Source organism: Camelus bactrianus, chromosome 11 (genome assembly GCF_048773025.1).
Source record: "Camelus bactrianus isolate YW-2024 breed Bactrian camel chromosome 11, ASM4877302v1, whole genome shotgun sequence".
In the NCBI taxonomy this organism is placed as follows: domain Eukaryota; kingdom Metazoa; phylum Chordata; class Mammalia; order Artiodactyla; family Camelidae; genus Camelus; species Camelus bactrianus.
The window spans coordinates 24,616,974-24,636,574 of NC_133549.1; the positions used below are offsets into that span (position 1 = coordinate 24,616,974).

At 49.5% G+C, this 19,601-nt stretch overlaps 1 protein-coding gene across 50 annotated transcripts in view; it reads right to left on the reverse strand.

The window, feature by feature from the left end:
* Positions 1-11,759, reverse strand: part of LOC105075214 (scavenger receptor cysteine-rich domain-containing protein DMBT1-like) — a 72,523-nt gene extending 60,764 nt beyond the window's left edge. For 45 of the 50 annotated variants that reach the window (XM_074373468.1, XM_074373451.1, XM_074373491.1 and 42 more), the window contains exons 1-3: positions 11,667-11,756; positions 3,759-3,821; positions 632-955 (exon numbers count right to left, since the gene is read on the reverse strand). In XM_074373468.1, coding sequence (XP_074229569.1) covers positions 632-955; positions 3,759-3,821; positions 11,667-11,727 — 448 coding nt within the window. In that variant the 5' untranslated portion in view covers positions 11,728-11,756. Of the gene's footprint in view, positions 1-631; positions 956-3,758; positions 3,822-11,666 lie in introns of all 50 variants that reach the window. The other 5 variants (XM_074373476.1, XM_074373461.1, XM_074373475.1 and 2 more) reach the window with 1 other exon arrangement.
* Between the last annotated feature and the right edge of the window lie 7,842 nt (positions 11,760-19,601).

Here is a 19,601-nt window from a genome sequence, read left to right on the forward strand (position 1 = left end):
ACACCCCTGTAGAAATGCTCCTTGTGACAGGTCCCTGCAGACCAGCGTCCGTTATTTCCATGTCAGGGTGATAAGCTCTACGTCTAGATGACCAAGTTACCCCAAGACCCATCATCAGTCTCCCGGCTGTTACCAGTCCGCTGAGGTACAAGACTGAGGAGTCCTGCTCCAGGCCCAGATCGCATGTGTGATCTGTCAGAACCGACCACAGGTGATGACAAGCCTGGGCCACGCAGGGGTCACTGCCCTGCCCACAGCAGACCTGGTGCCCACGTGCATTTCCGTGCTCTGGAAGGGGCTGCCGTCCAGACTCAGGAACCAAATCCTGGGCCATCTGCAGTCCTAGCCCATGACCTCCATTCCGAGACCCCTACAGAACTTCCCTCCTTTGCCCCTGGCTGGCACTGTCACAGGGGAGAATCACGGCTTAGGCGTCACTTTCGGTTTGGATCTTTGCTCTCATTCAGCAACCTCATACCTGGTGGCTTCGCCAAAGCTGATACTAATTCTAAGCCAAAGGCTGAGGGGCTTTCAGGGAAAACAGAAATGTAGACAAAGCCTTGAGAAGGTGTCAGAAAGGAAGGGGAAACCACACCCCAGGAGGGGGACGCCCAACTTCTTTGAAGCCCACCTGAGCAGATGACACCAGCATCCTCATAGTGTCTACAGTTGTGGCTGTTCCAGCCCCTGTGGGGGCAGCTCCACAGGGAGGTCTCATACCCGGAGCAGCCCAGGTCATCCAGGACAATCGGCCCTGAGCCCTGGCCAAATTGGGCACTTCCTGGGGCCGACGTGGCCCAACCACAGCCCAGCTGTCTGCATACTACATTGGCGTCGTTAATGTCCCAGCTGTCGTCACACACGGTGCCCCAGGAGCCTTGATACAGGACCTCCACCCGGCCCTGACACCTGTCACCTCTGTTCACCAGCCTCAGGGCCAAACCAGAATCAGATCCTGGAAAGAGAGAGGAAAATTCACTCCCTTTTGTGTCTCCTGGAGGAAGTGGTCCTGAAGTCTGAGTGAGATTTACAATTCTCTCAGGGAAATACTTCTGGGTTCTGGTTAATGTTCTTCAGCAAAAAGATTTGATCCAAGCCTGTTCATCCGCTTTTATACCCAGGAAGCTATTTACAGAAACTTTGAGTGTGGGCAGACCTACACATGATCTCTAACAGTCCCTGCCTGTACCAGTCATGGAGGGTGGGGATCTGCCAGCCGCACCGCTGCAGAGATCCTCCTTCTGACAGGTCCCAGTGACCAGCATCTGTTATTTCTATGTTAGGGTGATAAGCTCCAAGTCTAGTTGACCACGTTATCCCCAAACCTAGCATCAGTCTCCGGGCTTTTATTGGTCCACTGAGGCAGCAAGACTGAGGAGTACAGCTCCAACCCAGATCCCTTGTGTGATCTGTCAGAACCGACCACAGGTGATGACAAGGCTGTGACTGGCAGCCCACATAGGGGCCACTGCCCTGCACACAGCAAACCTGGTGCCCGCGTGCATATCTATGCTCTGGAGGAGCCTTCATTCCAGCCTCAGGAACCAAATCCTGGGCCATCTGTAGTCCTAGCCCATGACCTCCATTCTGAGATCCCCTGTAGAACTTTCCTCATTTGCCTCTGGCTGGCATTGTCACAGTGGAGAATCAAGGCTTAATTGGCACTGGGCACTGAACGTGGGCCATAGGACCCTCATAGACCCAGGACACCAAGCTCCACCTTGGAGGTCCTTGGAGATGCCTCTGTAGGTTGACTCCTTCCCAATCTCAGAGTCAAGGTCCATGGAAGAGACACCCGGTCAGGCCTTGTTCAGAGGCTGCCAGCCTTGAGAGCTGTGCACCCCCATCCTTACACCTTCTGCACAACTTCGGGATCAGAGATGATACTGTGCGTGATGTAGGGTGATGAGCCCACAGCAATCACAGGAGACAAACATGTCCTTCTGCTGCCCGGGCATCCCCTGCCCAGCACCCCTTATCCCCCTCCTTCCTCTGACCCCTGTCCCCGCTCCTTAGCCGATTTTTCTCCTCTCTTGGGACCTTCCCTACCACTGCTCTCCCAAGCACTGTCTTTGCCCTCTTCTCTTCCCCACCTGCAGGACCTCGTGTGCTCCGAGAGCTTCCCGGAAAGAGGACCCCCGAGTCCACCTCTCCGGTCCTGATCAGCCCTTCCCACCCCAGCCCCAGGCTCTAGACACACACTTTCAATGGCCTCCTGGATCCCACCCCCTCATCCCACAGGGAACCCAGTCTCTTCCCTCCATTTGGATCCACAGTGTCACCATGCTCCGTCCCTGTGTAGGAAATCTGGGTGTAACATTTGAGTCTTCCTTCTCCTCACCTCTTACACCCAGCTTGTCACCGAGGCTGTCGTTCCGTTTTAGTCCCTGGCCATCTTGCTAGGTTAGCTCTTCCCGCTCTTGAACCTGGCCTGCCCCAAAGGCCTGCCCGCTGACTCCCTGCCCTGCCCTTCCTTTCTCTAACCCGTCCGCAGTCACTGACTCAACCAGCATTCATGAAGTGCCTACTCTGTGCCAGTTTCTGGACTGAGAAGATTCATCTGTCACCCCCAGACCATCCCAAGTTGTATCTTTACAAAGTACAGACATGGTCAAGTCACCTTCCAGTTCAAAATGCCTCAGCGTGCTCTCCACTCCACCAGGGTCAAGTCCAAGATGCCATCTGACCAAGAATGGGCCTCAGCCTATCTTTTGAGCCTCCTGGGAGGGGCTTAGAGAGCCCGATTGCCACCACCAGGAAGACCCGAGACTGAGGGGTCAGTGGGCACCATGTTCCTGCCTGACGTGGTCCTGCTGAATCACCTACACTGATTACACAGGAAAACGGGCAGGTTTTGAGGGATCCAGCCCGGCATCCTGGCGTCGATAAGAATTTCTTGAGGCTCAGGTGTGTGCAGTGAGAGCGCTAGACTTGCTTCTAAGGTGTCTGTATCCCCACACCTCAAAAGCACCCCCTCCCCGTGACAGCTCTTCTCCTCCCTCCCACACAACCGAGGGCACTGATTTTTAAAGCTGGATCGTGGCAGATGATTGTGAACATTTTCTGACCTGGGGACCCAGGGTTTTTATATGCGTCATCTAATGAATCCCCAAAACAACCCCGTGGGGAAACTGCGGCTCAGATCAAGCAACTAGTAAGTGATGGGGCAGGATCTGCCCTCAGACAGTTGCTCTAAACCACTTCACTATTCTGCCGCTCGGTGTACATGTTGTTAACACTTGTGTTATTTGGTGCAAATCACGGTCCTCACTTTCGCACAGGCAGGTGCACTTGTGCACACACAGGACTGCAGTAAATGAGGAATGAGTGAGCAGAAGGAGCTATCATTTAAAGCCTTGACTGAGCAGGGGTATTTATTCGTTATTTCCCCAAGACCTGTTAAAAGTTCTAGAAAAGAAGAGAAATGAGATTATATCCAGAAAGGCTCAGTTAGGTGCTGCTGTCCCCAGCTTCCCCTGCCGCCCTGCGGCCTGGAACCCCTGCTGGACACCCAGTGAGGGGAGCCTGGGGACAGACATCCTAGGACAGTGGTGTGGCCAGACAGAGACTTTGCCTGGCAACTCGGGCCTGTCTTATGGTCAATAAGGAACCTTGTGAGGAAGGGGCTGAGGGTCCAAGTGGGCCCCATCGGAGGAGGCCCTTCCTGTCCTACATCTAAAACCCAGCAGGACTCTCTGCAGCAGCCCCTCCTGAGTCCTTGGGGGTGGCCTTGGGCCCCAGAGTTTAGGTAGAGTTACCAGAGCTGGCAGTCTGTGTCTCCCAAACAGCGGGTCCTGTGGTGTCTTCTATTGTTGGTATCACTGAAAATACAAAGAAAATGACATAAATGAGGGCTTTTCTGAAAACAAACATTAAATCCGCCCCCCCCCACCAGCTAATTCGAGCAGGGGAGGGGGCTGCATTACTCTTTGCTTTGAAACATAGCTGGAACGATCACTCACTAATTGATTCACTCAGGGAATCAGTCTCTGACCGCACATGAGGCCCTGAGCTAAAGTTCGGGGAGAAAGGAGGGATCCGTCATGGAGGGTAAGGCTCAGGCATCTGGAGCTCAGAGCCACCTGGCAGCCAGACTTGCCAACCAGTAGTTCTTGGTCTTGGCCAACGAGGAACACAGTGGAGGGGAATGGGAATCTCAGAGGAAGCGATTCATGGGCTTGGGAGAAGGGCAGGAGGAATCCAGAGAGGAGAGGATATTTCAGCAGGACCCAGGAGAAGGCGTGGACACATGTCAAGAAAAAATGGGGTGAAGTCAAGTTGCTGGACGAAACATGGGAGGCCCAGATAAATTTGAATTTCAGATGAACAACGAATACTTCTTATATCAGTATGTCCCCAATACCACATGAGATATATCTACACTCAAGAAAAAAATTTTATCTGAAATTGGAATTTGATTGGGTGTATTGTATTTTTATTTGAGGTATCTGGCTGCTCTAGAGGAAAGGCATCCCATGGGTGGCAGTAGACAACAAGTTCTCCTCACTGAACTGCGTGTAACCCCCAGCCAGAGCAACGGGGCTCTCCATCCTTTCTGTAGACCTACTGAGCGCTAGGCTGGTGGGCTAATTCCCAGTACACGTGGCAACGCTCACGCCAGCCACGGTGTATTAGAGTCCGTTGTGAGTCCTGACCCTGCTTCTGCCAGTTGTACTTGGCATTAAATTAAAATAAATATTAAGTAAATTGATCAAATATAGATATAAAAAGAAGGATGTCTTTCAATAACAGTAACGCTGAAAGCTTTGGAGATAAAATCGAGTTGCTAAAAAGAAATCAAGTGGGTAAGACAGCAAGAAGTAGAAGGATCTGTAAGACAGCAGAGCTTCTGCCCCCATCCTGCTCTGCAAACGTCTCTCATTTCATGCTCTACTTCAGAGGAACTAAATTAGAAATTATAGATACGCCAAGTGGGCGTAGTTTATGCAAGAAAGACACTGCAGAACTGCAGACGCTCCCTGCGGAGAGAGACTCACAGCAAGAAATCGGCGAATCAAAGTGCATTTATATGTTTTAAGTTTAAAAAATGAAACATTTAAAATGTGTGTTTATCATATTTTATGATTTCCCCATTTTGAGCAACATTTTTGAAGAACCAATCCACTTCCCGTCCCAGTCACGTTAGAAAGAGCGCTTTTAGAGCAATGGCTCTTCAAATGGTTCCAAGAATCAGTAACGCCAGCCAGCACCTGGGAATTCAAAAAAAAATTCAAATTCTTAGGCTTCCCCCAAACTTCAGAATCAGGAACCCTGGAGGGGGCGCCTGACAATATGTGTTTTTAACAAGCACTCGTGATGATTCTGATACACACTGAAGTTTAAGAACCACTACCCTGCAGCACGTGTAAATGGAAGGTAAGAGTGTTTCAAAAGAGTGGTAAGGAATAATTCATTCAACAATCACTTACTGAGTGCCTACTGGATGCTAGACTCCAGCAGGCAGGGGGAAGACTGAGATTACATGATGCCACCTCTGGAAATCGGCTCGAGTGGGTGAGACATACAGGGAAGACATTAGAGGACAGGAGACTAAGGACTCTGACTGAGGGACGTTCAGGAGTCCAGCAGAGGGTCGCACGAGATTGTCTAGAATGGTACCAGGACATAGAAGCAGATATAAGCCAGGCACAGGGGAAGATGTGGCTTAAACAGGCTCCAAGGAAGTAAAAACACTATGAATAAACTGCCCTTTCAAAATAAACTCACAGGAATAAAACTACAAGCTCCGTGTGAAACTTCTTGACTGTTTCCTGGCAGATGAAGAGATGAATCAGGTTTCTGGATGGAAGGACTGAATACAGGAATATCAATCATTCTAAACTCACTCATAGCTTTGTTATAACTTCTAACAAAACGTTTTCCTTGAATTGATTGGTTCTTTGAAAAATGATTCTAAAGTTTATCCGGGAAAATAAATAGGCTAAAAATAACTAAGTTCTTGAAAAAGAACAAAAAAAATACTGAAGGGGCAGAGGTAGGGACAGTAGGAGTGGGGCTGGGGGACAGCATCTTGCCCATCTATGAAGCTGGGAGATAGGTGACCTGGGTTTAAATTCTAGCTCTGCTGAGTATTTGGTCTCTAAATTTGAGCAAGTCATTTATTCTCACTCAGTCTTAGTTTCCTCACCTGTAAAACTGTCGTTTCACTAATCTACTTCAGTAGGTTATTGTGAAGACAAAATCAGAAAAACTATATCAAGTGCTTAATATAGTGTTTGGTATGTAGTCAGAATTCAGAAAATTATTATTAGCTCCAAAAATGTCTAAAATAAAGCTATAAAAAGAAAACAGAGTGAAAAATTTTAATAAGATAATTTAAAAATTATTTTAGATATTTACTTCACATCAGAAAGCAAAATAATTTTAAGAACTGAAGGAAAAAACTTTTTTTTTAAACACAAAAAGAAGAAATTAATTAAATGTTTATCTGGATTCTGTGAAATTTCTAGATTTTTAAATCAATAGGAAACCACAAAGGAAAATAGCAATAAATTTAATTATGTAAAAATATAAGATATTTGTGTGAAAAAAAATCCAAATCCAAATTGGGAAAATACTTGACATCATTGTAAATGGACAAAGTCATAACATCTAAATTATAGAGAGAATTTATATAAGTCAACAAAGATGATGCTAACTTTCAAAAACAGTGGACAAAGGAGATAAACAAAGTCAAGGGAAAGGAATGTAAATGGCTTTAAAAAGTTCACCCTCACTCTAAGCAAAGAAATGCAAATCAAAATAACTCTGTACCATTTTTCACCCAATAATTCAGCCACTGTTTTTGAACAATAACATTCGGAGCTGGTGAAGGTGTATAAAATTGCCGCTTGTTTACTGATTAGAGAAAGAACTGGTACATTGATAGAAAAGAATTTAGCAGTGTTTTAAAAGCCTTAAAATGATCAACTCTTTGACTCAGTAATTCCAGTTCTGAGAATCTAGCCAAAGGAAATAATAATTTCCATGATGCGGACAAAGATGCATGGACAAACGTGATCTTCACAATAACCTCCACTGTAATTACAGAAAGAACCTGAAGGGGGTGGAGGAAAGAGGGAGAGGTTGGTAAAAGGGTACAAACTTTCAGCTCTACCATGAATAGGGTCTCAGGAGCGAATGTAACCCATGGGGGCTATAGTTGGTGACACTGTATTGTACAATTGGAACTTGCTAAGAGAGAACTTTAATGTTGTCACCAAAATTAAAGAAATGAATGAGATGATGGATGTGCTGATTAAGTAGGTGGAGGAGAATCTTTTCACAATACACATATCAAATCAATACAAGGAACATTCTAAATATCCTATAAATTTATTGGTCAGTCATACCTCAATGAAGCAAAAATTTGGTTTTTTTTAAAGAGAACCTGAAAAAACTTTAATCTCCAAAAATCATGAATGCATGTTAAAATGTTCAGAATATAAAGATAAATTAGAGAAAACATGTATATTAAATGATATCCCTTACATACATACATAATTTGAAAGGAAATACATATTGTGACAAAGTCACTCAGGTGACAGGATTATAGGTGTTTTTACTGTTTCTCTGTGTTTTTCTCTAGTCCCTACATTTTCTGCACCAATTATGCATTAAAAGCTGTGGTTTGAGGTTGAAGGTGGGAGATGAGGTTCTATAGGAGGCAGATCCTTTTAGGTTGGGAAGAAATTGAGGTTGCAGGCTAAAGGAAAAGAACAAGGAAGAAAAAGATAAAGAAGGTAAAGAAACAGTGAAGCTCAGGATAGAGAAAGCAAAGAGGGAGGAGGAGGCGAGAAAGAGAAGGGGAGACGGGAGGAGGGGGAGGGGACCATGTCTTTTATCAATTAGGGACATTCTTGGCATTGAGCTAAGTATACTGCCTACAGTATCTCATTTTATCTTCACAATATCCTTTACAGTGGAATTATTACACACGTCTATTTATAGAAGAGAAATCCAAGGCTTAGGGAAGTAAAACAACTTGCCAAAGGTCACACAGCAATGACGCAGTGAAACTGACACCGAAAGTCAAGTGCACTGACCCCCTGCCAAGTGCACTCACAGCTCCCCTCCACTGCCTCCCAAGATTCAAGTGAAACAATGAGATTCCATGTCAACTTGTCAGAAAGCTAAATGTTCTGAAATAATAATTTGCAGTAGTGGAGAGGATGTGGTGAGTATTGCTCCTGATACAGAGTTTGCTCCCCATAAACGAGATGTAAGGGAATAGAAATACTTGTCAGGACCCGGCACAGGGCACAGTGGGGATGGTTCTCGGCACACACACCCTCTCTCCTGCTCTTCTGTTAGGGTCACCGGGAGCCTCCATTAGGCTCTCGGCAGTGCACGGGGTTGTGCCGGATACTAAGCGAGCAAGACGGGCTCCCTGCCCTCCAGGGACTCCCAGCATAGCAGAATCCCTAGAAAAATCTTCAGACAACTCACTGCAAGAGTTAAGGTGCTGTGGGAGAACATGAGAAGCAACCATAGGATGACACACTGTGTGCATGTGTGTGCGTGTGTGCATGTGTGCCTGGGTGTGTGCATATGTCTGTGTGTTTGTTGAGAACACATGTCAGGGACAGGTTCCTGGACTGGCCTGTGTCCGTGTTATTTAAAAACAACAGCTAGATTTATCCAGGTGAGGGGGTGGGGGCGGGGAGAATAAGACTGCATTCCAGGTAGAGGGAATAGCATGAGCGCGGGCACCACGGCAAGAGGCAGGGTTACTGGAGTGCACGGCGTGGGAAGGACAGGTTGCTTTGTACTACGAGACATCCTGCTGCAAGCTATCCTGGAAAACAGGACAAAAAAAATCACAGGGTGGAAATTAGCTTGGGACATGTGGGAAGTGACACCCAGGTGAGTGTTGTCAGCAGGGGGGGAGAGACACAGGGCTGGAGAAGACGGCTGGGTGGGGCCACGAGGTCCTGGGTGCCAGGCTGGGTGCTGGGACTCAGTCCCGGGCACCACCTTGGACTTTCTCCTCATTGGGTAACATTCCACACCTAGACCAGACTGAGTCACGTAACGCCCAGCGGGCAGTTTGCGCAGTAAAGACAGGTTGAAGAAAAGATCGCTACTGGGGAGTGATTAGACATCTGTGTGGCCTATTTAGGTGATAACAGGAGTGCCTCCCCCAGTCCAAATGTCACCCACATTAAAGACATTTCACAATGCCTAGAAGTCGCCCCGTTGGTTCTCCTCCTTCTTTTCAAGGCATTAATCATTATCACCCCCTGATAAATGTGGAAAGGGGAAGTACAAGTTTAACAATTTGCTAGGAATTCATTTGTAAGCAGTTATTAATTTCTCATTTTGCAAAACATTAACATTGAAGAAATGAGACCAAAGGCAGTTAAGTTAAAAAAAATTTTTAGAATAACTTTATAGGGTTAGAGAGAAGCGCAGAGAATACAGAGCACTCCCACAGCCCCTGCGCAGGCTCCCCTAACGGGAACATCTCACCTGATCGGAGCATTTGTCACGACCACCCAACCAACCCTGGAACCTTCCAGGCTTTATTTGGATTTCACCAGCCTTTCCTTTTTCTGTTCTAGGGTCCAACCCAAGAGTCCACCTTGCATCTGGGAAGCTGTTAGGATTGCCTGGAAGAGTCACGGTGGGCGGCCCTGAGGCGACCTCCCTGGGCCAGGCCCTGCAGCGGGGCCCTGGTGTCTACGACAACCCGAAAAGTGGGAACACAAGCCCGTTTTACCAACAAATAAACTGAGGCTTGCAGAGGCCCCAGAGCTGGTAAATGGCAGAGGAAACACGTGGCTAGGAGCCGCGGGAGCTGCAGGTTTGTCTGGCCCACAACAAACCTGAGCTCCCTGACTTCTCAAGAATCTGTGCAGAGACCAGAACTGAGAGGAGTGTCTGAGGCCTCGGCTCTCCAGGCACAAAGCTCCCCCGCAGGGCGCCAGCGCTGAGTGACGTTCACCTGCTCCGCTCTCTGCAAGGGACAGCGGGGGCTCACAGGCCGAGGCGGCCACCCGGGTGCCAGCTGACCTCCTCCAGGTTTGACTCCGGGCCCAGCCACTCACCAGCTGCTGACCTTGGACAAGCCACGGAACCTGTCCCAGCCTCCGCTTCCTCCTCTGCAGTGTGGAAATGATGCTACCGAACTTGGGGGCTGTGAGCAGGTTTAGACCAGCGAGGAGAGGCTCCCGGTCCCGCACAGCGCCCGGCGCAGAGCAAACACTCCGCAGCGAGTTCGTCCCCACGTCCGAACTGCAAACACGGGCACGCGCGTGTGCGCGTGTGTCTGCGCGCTCGCGTGCGCGTGACAGCGTGTAAAACCACTTTCCCTCAAGACAAGAGCGCGGCTGCCTTCAGCCCCTTTGTGGATAGGACGGGGCAGTGCGCTGCCTGTCCTTTAAGGGATGACAGGCCCTCTCCAGAGCCGGTGCAAATCCAGGGCTTAACTCTGTACCGATAAAAGCTGGAGCCAAGAACACTGCCTCCATTTTCAGATATTCTGATGGAGACACGCTCTCCAGCCCCTGACTGTCCAGAGTCAAGACCCCCGAGGTCCTCTCGACAAGAAGGGAAGGTGGGTGTCCCTGGCAGCTGGCCCGCTGGCAGCCCCGTGCGGGGCACACACGTCACAGAGTGCAGGTTTACTCCCCCGTCACCAGGGCCATGAGGGCTTGGTTCTGGGGTGCTGCGTCCCTGAAAGCAATTTCCCAAATCATCCTTTATCCTCAGAGCTTCCCCTGGGAAGCGTGGGGGAACGAGAGTTCTGGAAGTTATCTGAAAATTAGGATACTTTTGCCCTGACTCCTGAAATTCAGAAATGTAGCAAAAGGTGACACCAAAGGGGAAAAAGGTGGGTGGGAAGAAGAAGGAAGAAATGCATGAAGGATGGTGGTGGGGGGAGAAGGGGAAGTAGAAGACAGATAATAGACACCAGAGAGATCAGAGAGAGAAGAGGAGAGACAGAGAGAGACAGAGACAGAGAAACAGAGGGAGAGATAATAGACTGGCTAAGCGTTCTGTTCACTTAGCATCTCAGTAAAATGTCACTGACATTCAACGGTCTCACTGACTTGCCCAGGGCTCTTTCGTGCACATTTTATAACTTGACGCACTAAGAACACAAAGATATGCTTGAGTAACTAAGCTTCAAGTCATTGATCTAAAGCAGCGTCAGACATAAACTTGGAATCTTAGTGATCTTATGTGTGCTCAGCTACCTGATCTGATTCTGCTCAGTAAATATGGGTTAACGAGCCAGACACACCTGCAGAGGGAAATCCCATTATGAGCACTTACAGGGCAATCTTTTCTGCCCATTTTCACAAGTACACAAACTGTGTGCTTAACCAGCTATGACAAAGGTTTAGGGCCTCTTAACTGTACACCCTTTTCCTTAATTTCAGGAATTTTTCTAAGACCAATCAATCATTTCCTTAGCTGAGCAACTCACTGAAAACACTGACATAATGACTGACTTTTTCTAACCAGAATCTTGCATTTACCAGCTAGAAACAAAACAAAACATACTTGCAATTACAATTATCAGCAAAGAATTGTCTCCCCCTTGATACAAAACTCCCCTTGAGATGGAAAGTCTAGCACCAAGGAACAAGTAGATATAATTTGCCATGATTTGAATTTGCCGCAGTGAAATGAACAAATATAACAATTAGATAGAATACCTGTGGATAGAACTTGACCCAGTAAAAGGCATAATTCAAGGATGACTGTGGAGATCCCCATTTTGCTGGGCTCTTCTCACTGAGGGAAAATGCCTTGACATTTATAGGTTCGTAGCCAAAAGGAGGCGTGTCCTCTGGGCGTATATGTCTATTGGTGCCATAAATCAATATAAAGGAAGTGAGGGACTTTTCTCACAATCGATGGTGACCTGTGGCAACATCTTAGGTGTTCTAGATGGACTGTCGCATGAACAGTCTGGCTCCCCCCCAACTGCAAAAGCACTGACATTAGCGATACACTTTCCAACTTCCTTCTAGGTGAACCTCTAAGACTCTGAAGAGCCCCCTGAACATAGGCTTGATTTTCATCTTGGAGAATCTGAATGAAGCTGTGGGACGTCTGCTCCAAGTTTCAGGGTACAGCAGGATGTGGGCTGCTGAGCAAACAGAGGACAGGGTGCCAAGGGGAAAAGCACGTCTTCAGGATGATTTGTCCTGGCAGGGCGTCCTCCTGTTGGCCCCTGGCCTTGGAGAAAGGAGGACGGCATCGGTGCAGCCGTGGCTGCAGAGTAGCGGACATGCGGGGTGTCCACGGATTCCACGGGCTTGCACCTGCTTTGACCCCATCGTCTGGCTCCCGCACTCATTCCATAGCCCAGGAGCTGAGAAACAAGTGGCCTCAAGAACAGCCACCTCACAGGCTCTGACTTCTTGCCCTTGGCGTTCACATGGTCTGACCCCCTGGAGCTCAGCAAACCCACAAAACCTGCCCCCATCCTCCTCCAACCTCTCCCACAAGCTCCCTTCTTGGGTTTGTTATGCAGGTACCCCTTTGAGACCCTCCAATCTTTTTTTTTTTTTGAAAGACATTTTTAATATTGTACTGTAACATAAACCATATGTGGTGACTTTTTTCCCTTCTAATTTTTTTTTTTTTTTTTTTTGCGTTTTTTTGAGACCCAGTCTTATTCACCAGACTCTGGTAAAAGTCCTACAATCTATCAAGAAGGTTTCCTGTTGTTTATTTTTTATCAAAACTTTCTTGGTGGTCAGTAACTCTTGGTTAGAAGCACAGGGCTTTGCAGGACTTGCCTGTTATCCTGGCCTGAGTGAGCCCCTAAGGCTGAGAGAAGACACCTTGATTTCCTCGCCTCGAGCTGTTAACCCCTAGGCTCCTGCTGCTTCATTCTGGAAGAAAACCAGGAACACAGGCCTTATATCAGCCACAAGGAGGATTCAGCGCGGAACACCTGCATTTGGCTTCATCCAGATGAAAGTTACTTTCGACCTTGGATTTCTTCGTTAATCCCACAGCTCTTCCTGTTGTTCCCAAGTTCCTCTTCTCCCCTTGATGAGAATAAGCAGACTTCCAAGCACACAGCCTCGCTATTTTTCGTTCTCCTTCTGTCAGTCCAGCAGTTGATGATGCAGGTGACTAGGCACCCGCCCGGGATGCTAGAGGCCAGACAGCACGTTGGATTCCTCTTACAGGGGTGATGATTGTTTGGATCCTGAAGTGCTGGGCTGAGAATGATTGTGATGCTGGCCTTGGGATCATCCAAAAAAGTATATATATATATATATATATATTGTGATTGGTTAGTAATGCCTGCCCTGAGCACAGCCGAGAAAAATAGAGGCCAGAGTACAAAATATCGACGGTGGAGGAGCAGGCAAAGGGCGTCCCTGCCCCACAGAAGCACGCGGTCTGGTCTTGGGGACAGACCTGCCTGGTGACAGTTACAAGGAGTGAGCACTGGCGCACGTTGCTACGGGAACATACACGGGGGAAATGTAAGTCAGACGGCAGAGGCAGTTTCCCACAGGTGAGACTTGACATGTAAACAGGAGTCATCGGGCGCCCAGAGTGGGAGGACCACATGAGGAAGAGCAGTGACCCCCAGGAGGAGGGAGGTGGGGCGGGGGTGACCAGGCAGGAGACAGCGGAGGAAGCCCAATCGATGGCTCGGCTCAGACCAGGAAGAACAGCACCACTTCCTCATTGTTGTCATTTTGGGGACTCTGTCCTTCCCCCTGTGGTTAGCGGTGAAGAGCCTAACACAGAAATGTTTGTGAGCTTCTGGATCAGATGTTACCAGGAAGGAGGAAGTGGGGGGACCTGCCTGTCATTTCAACAGGAGAGGTCCCAGGTGGGAAAGTGGGTGATGTCAGTGGAGCAGGAAGAACACAAGGGGACCACAGGCCACCTGCCACCACTGTGTGGGTCCTTCAGCACCAACACCCCCACCCGGTCCCAAGGCCCTTGTGTCCCTGGCCCTTTATGAGACCCTGTTCAGGGTGGGCTCTGTCCTGTGCAGAGGGTGGGGGACCCACCCCTCTAACAGCATCTGCTCCCCCTCAGAGGGTGCACTTCCCCACCCACTGGCTAGAAGCACCTGTGTGAACAGCATGTCTGGGTGCAAGACCAGAGCTACAGACCCCCAATTCCTAAAAAAACTGCCATTAAGAACAACAGGAAGAAAGGGAAGCCCTCAGCACTGTGCCCTCTCCTCCTCCAGAGCAGCCAAGGGCAGACTTGGGAATTCCCTGATGGAGGCCAGCCCCTCCCTTTAAGGGACCAACCTGGAGACTGAGCCAGGCTCCTGGGGAGCCTGGGGTTCTACTGCATACTGACCTGGGGTACCAGGTGGACCCCCCCAGAGCAGATACCTGCCTTCAGCTTCTGTCCTCTAAGCCCCTTTCCCCAGAGGTTGGCTCAACTCACAGACACACAACCTGCCTGCTACCCTGGGCCCTCCCATCTCTGTGGGGTCTCTGACCTCTGAGCCCAGGAGCCCCATGACCTGGGACAGACGTGAGGGGCCAAGAGAGAGGACTGAGGGCCTGAGTGGGAACAGCTTGGGAGCTGTGGCCTCCCCACCATCGCCATTGGCTTCTGGGCATCAGGTCCCAGAAGTCCCGGTGACCATGTTCCCCCTACAGGTGTCAGACTGACCCCTAAAATCTAATTTTACTGTTACTGAGTAACACGACATGATTGTTAGCCATTGTTACCATTGTAATGGCCCTTTGGGCACTGGGTATATGATACTTAGCAACGTCACAGTGTCACTCAGCTTTGCTCTCTGAAAACCTGTCTTCCCAGCCAGGTTACAAGGCTCCCCGCCCCACCCCAGCCCCGCCACACTTGAGGACCCGGGCGAGTCTTGTCCTTTCCTGCAGCTCCTCTGTACCTGCAGAGCCTCAAGCAGAACAGGTGCTCAGAAGGGACTGGCTGTTGAAGGTGGATATCAAGACAGCCCCCCGCCCGTCTTTCCAGGGTCACCGACATCCTCAAGTTGGGGACACTGAGGTCCAGAGATGGGAACTGACACACAGAGCCAGGCCAGTGTCCAGGGCAGTAGAAACTGCCTCCCTTCAGAAGGATGCAGACCAGGAGGGCTGATACAGCTTTCTGCTCATCAGTGTGCCGTCCAACTGCAGAATCTTCTAGCAGCAAACACAGTCCTCTAATGACCCTTATAATAGAAGTCTGATCGCAGTCCTCTCATCTTTTTTCAGAGTAATGCTGAAATCCCTCCCCATGGTTTACAAGGCCCCACTCAATGGGCCCCCATGGCCTTGCTCCCCCCAGAGCACTCTAGCAATCATCCAGCCCCACGGCCTTTGCACTTGCTGTTTTCTCTGCCTGGGAGAATTTCCCCCAGAGATCTATGAGTTCATTCCCTGCCCTCCTTCACACCTTTTCTGGAGTATCATCTCCCTCTGTGCTGCCTTCTTGACCACTCCAATCCCCAGCAACCCCTCACCTCTTCCTGGTTTTACCTTCTCCACAACACTTCTCACCGTCTGACCTCCTCATACTTTACTTCTTTGTTCTTTGCCTGTCTGCTCCCACTAAAACCCAAGCTCCAAGAGGCAGGGATTTTTTTCTCTTTTGTTTATGGCTGTATCCCTAGAATCTAGAACAATGCTTAGCACATAATAGTTGCTCAAGAAATATTTGCAGAATGAGTTGACTGAATGCGTGTGAGCAGATCCGGAAGAGGAGGACCAGGACTTCTCACCCAGACGGTTCAGGTGAAGTTGACAGTAACTGGGCGCCAACCACATGCTGGGGATGAGGCTACCCATTCATCTGTTCACTCAGCAAATGTGTGCTGAGCGCTTACAATGTTCTGGGTGCTGCTCTAGGTAATAGGGCTACAGCCCAAAGTCAGGTAGACTTGACCCCTGTCCTCCTAGGCTTTCTGGGCTAGGACAACACAGACACTAGGCAAGAGTGTAACTATCTGGGGAGAAATGTTTCAGGTTGGGATAAGAATTATGAAGGAAATGAACAGGGTGATAGAGCAGGGAGTACCTGGGGTGGGAAAGGCCATTTGGACAGGGTGCTCCGATATCTCACACTAGCTCAAAACTGCTTCAGGGGTTCCTCGTCTGAAGCTCAGAGAGGTTAAGTCACTTACTCAAAGTCACACAGCTAGAAAGGAGCAGAGCCAGAGCTTGAACGGAAGTCTGAGTCCAGCGCCTGGTATTTTTCCACTAGACCCCAGAGCCTTCTCTTTCTTCGCAAAAGACCGTGTTTCCATTCAAATGGCAGGCTTGTGCCTTAGTGCCCTCCACCAAAGGATGCCTTGCTATTCAGAAACATTGAAAAGAACGGGGAGAGACGGAGAACTGGCTCAGGTCGTCAGAGGAGTGTAGGATTTCTGGACGGACGCCCTGCGAAAGATGCGAGGTGGCTTGTCCCCAGAAGGGTGGAGGGAGGGCATTTCTAAAGGCAGCACTAGCTCTAGACCAACGCGGCTGGACGTCGTCCAGGCGGCTGGCACCGTGCAGTCGGATCACAGCGATGCGGGGAAACGCAAACCGGAGCTGTGGTCGTTTCCCAGCGCTGCTTACTCCTTAACTCCTTCCCGTTAAGGCGCACGAGCGCTGCCTCTCCAAGGGAGCTATTGCAACTGAGCAGGGAACCCTCGAGAACGAACGTCCAACGACCAAGTGAAGGAAGCTCAGGGCGGTGGGGGACAGTGGGGGGGGGGCTGTTTCAAGGGGAGCCTCACTCGGGGTGGCAGCATCATACAACGTTAGCTTTTCAAGTTCAATTCGCCCCTGTGCGATCAGGTTCTAGGAAATTCAGTTACACTAATTACAAATAGGTAAGCCAGGAAGCCGAGTCATTCACTTGCAATAGGGGTATACTTTGACTCAAGAATTATTCTGCTTGAGAGATCAAATTATACACCAGGAATTTGCTTGGGGAACAAAGAATGAGAACAAGGAAACTGGATGGTGTCCCAAAGAAACTCTTATCAAGATAATAGAGCCTGTCATTGTCCCTTCTTGGGAAGTGTCTGTGTAAGGAACTGTTCTGGGCACCTCTAAATGCTTGTTTCTCATCACGACTGCCCTCCCAAGTCCCAGCCATGGGGCTCCGGGAACATAGGGGACACAGGAGACTCAAGTAGGCCACCTCCAACCGGAGCACGTGTGACCTTGGGCCACAGTCAAGTTGGTTTGATTCATAGTTGTTCATGTTCAATTCAACTGCTTCAGAAGGTGGCCTATGACAGCGTTTTTGTTAAATTCAGGGACTGGAGCTCAGTTACTTTAGGAGAGTCCTGTGATCCAAAGGGGCTGGTGATGGGTGAGTGTCTACCTGGCGGTGTCCTGGGCTGTAGGAGAGCCCTCGTCCCCACCTCCTTCAACACCTTTACCAGGACTGGGGAGCGACACAGAGGGAGGCACGGAACAGAGACAGAAGACACCACCAGTACGCATGGCAATCTAGAAACACTGAACAGCTGGCCAAGCCACACATGGCTGCTTGGGATGATGTCATGTGGTCACTTCCCCCAGAGGCCCTTCCCTGGGCACGGATGGCCCCTGCTTACTGACCTCCAGCCTCGCTGGCTCCCTTCCCATCCACCAGGCCTGAGCTACGGAGTCCTGGAGATGCCTCTCCTCTCTAGCCTCTCATTCTGCCACTGAGGGCAGAGGCAGTGGCTCCAAACTGTAACCAAGGGGACCACGCAGAGTAGCCCAAGGGACCCCCATCACCCAAAAGGAAAGGTCACCTGCTGCCCACATTGTCTGAAGAGCCCGCTGTAGGCCCAAAGTAAACTCAGGTGGCAGCTGTGACCTGGAAGCCATCACCATGGCCCCTCGGCTCCTGAGAGCTGGGTCACATCGAGTTCAAGGCAGTGGTTCAAGTCCAGTGCTTTGTTCACCAAATCAGTCTTCGTTGTAGCCTTGACAGGTGGTGTTGACGTAACACATAGTATAACTCCAAGGAAATTGGAACCAAAAAAAAGAGTCTCAGATAGGTACAAGCGTGTAACACGGAGCCAAACCAAAGAAAACAGAAGTGCGTTGAGAGCAGCTTGGCCATAATGCAGTTCTTGTGAGCAGCCAGCGAGGAAGGAACATGATTGATGGCGTTCACGAACGTGTCACTGACTCTCATGCTAGTTCCTTGAGTGAAAATGTTTTGTTCATTATTTCCTTATTCCTTGTTACAATATGGGACCCAGAGAGCCAGTGCCTGTGTGTGTGTATGTGTGTGTCCTGCACACACATGTACGGGCAGTATCCCCCAGGAGATGCCTGACCAACCATGTGGGTGGATTTAATTGGATGAACACACTTTTTCCACAGCCTTTGATCAGGCTGAGAACTTAGCACCAGGGGTTCCAGCCCAGCAGGGAGCTGGCCTCAGGTCAGGAGAGCCAGCCTGGCTCCTTCCCAAGGCTGGGGCGGAGCTGCCGAGCCCTCCACCACCTCTGGGGTCACTCTCCAGACATTGGAGTCTTGGGGACCTCAGAGAGGCTCTAGACTGGGAGGCGAGCCAGCACCTAATTCTTTCCCCTTCCAGACAGTGGCAGGGCCTGGGGACAGCTTTACCCCTTTCTCGCTCAGCCAGAAGAGATTTATTCAGAATTCTCCCCACTCCTCTGTTGTTGCCTCACACATTCTCAGAAAACTGGATTAATCCCCTTTGTCTCCCTCCATGGAGCCTTTTCTCTCCACACCCATGAAGTCATAGCCCCGCTCACTCTCCGTCTTCCCCCAGTTCACATGCCGTGTTGCGCTGGGCTCTCACTGTCCCCTGCGCCACCATTGTGGGTCCTCTTTGTGAAGTCAGGGGCCGCAGCTCCTACTGCCCCAGCTCAGCACACCCAGCAAGCTCTCAACAGCCCTGGAGGACGTATTGCAAGTCTCTCACGCTCTCGGCACCTTGTACTTGACATCAAAGCCTCACAGACACTCTTCAGGCAAGACTCAGCCCACTTCACAGATGAAGAAAACTGAGGCTCGCAGAGGTGAAGTACTTACTCCCACAGTCACGGCTAATAAGTGTTCAGAGTAGGGAGAGCTCAGGACACAAACCCATGACTGCCTGACTCGGCTCCTATCAGCTCCCAGATGACACTCACTGCTCTTGGCTGTGACATTTCTGTCATAGTTTGTTTGCACCCTGCCTTGCTGCAAAACAATTTGATGCAATTTCCAAAACCACATACAGTGCCACAGCAAAGAAAGAAATGTTTAACTAGACCATGAAAAACTAATGGTAAGCTAGGAAAATAAAGTCCAGGAAAAATTACAACACAAAATTGAGAAGTACCATAAGGCCCTCCGCTAGAGGAACTCAGTTGCTAGAGAGCAACTGGAATTGTAGCTCTAAGCTTCCTAGCAGCCAAAGCAAAGAAGGAAACAAGATCAGTATAAGATTGAATCCATCTGTTGTTCTTAGATGTGGGAGCCCATGATTGGGTTAATAAATTGTAACAGATCCCAGCTACTTATCTCCTTAAAGAAGATGTGCTTAGTAACTGCCTTGAGGTTTTAGCAATGACCCAGGCCCCCGGCTATAAATGCTGAGTGTGCCTGCTGTTAGTCTTCTATCCCCAAAACAGCCTTGGGCTGGAATGGTAAAAAGCTGCAGCCTCAGAGGTGAGAAGGCTGGTT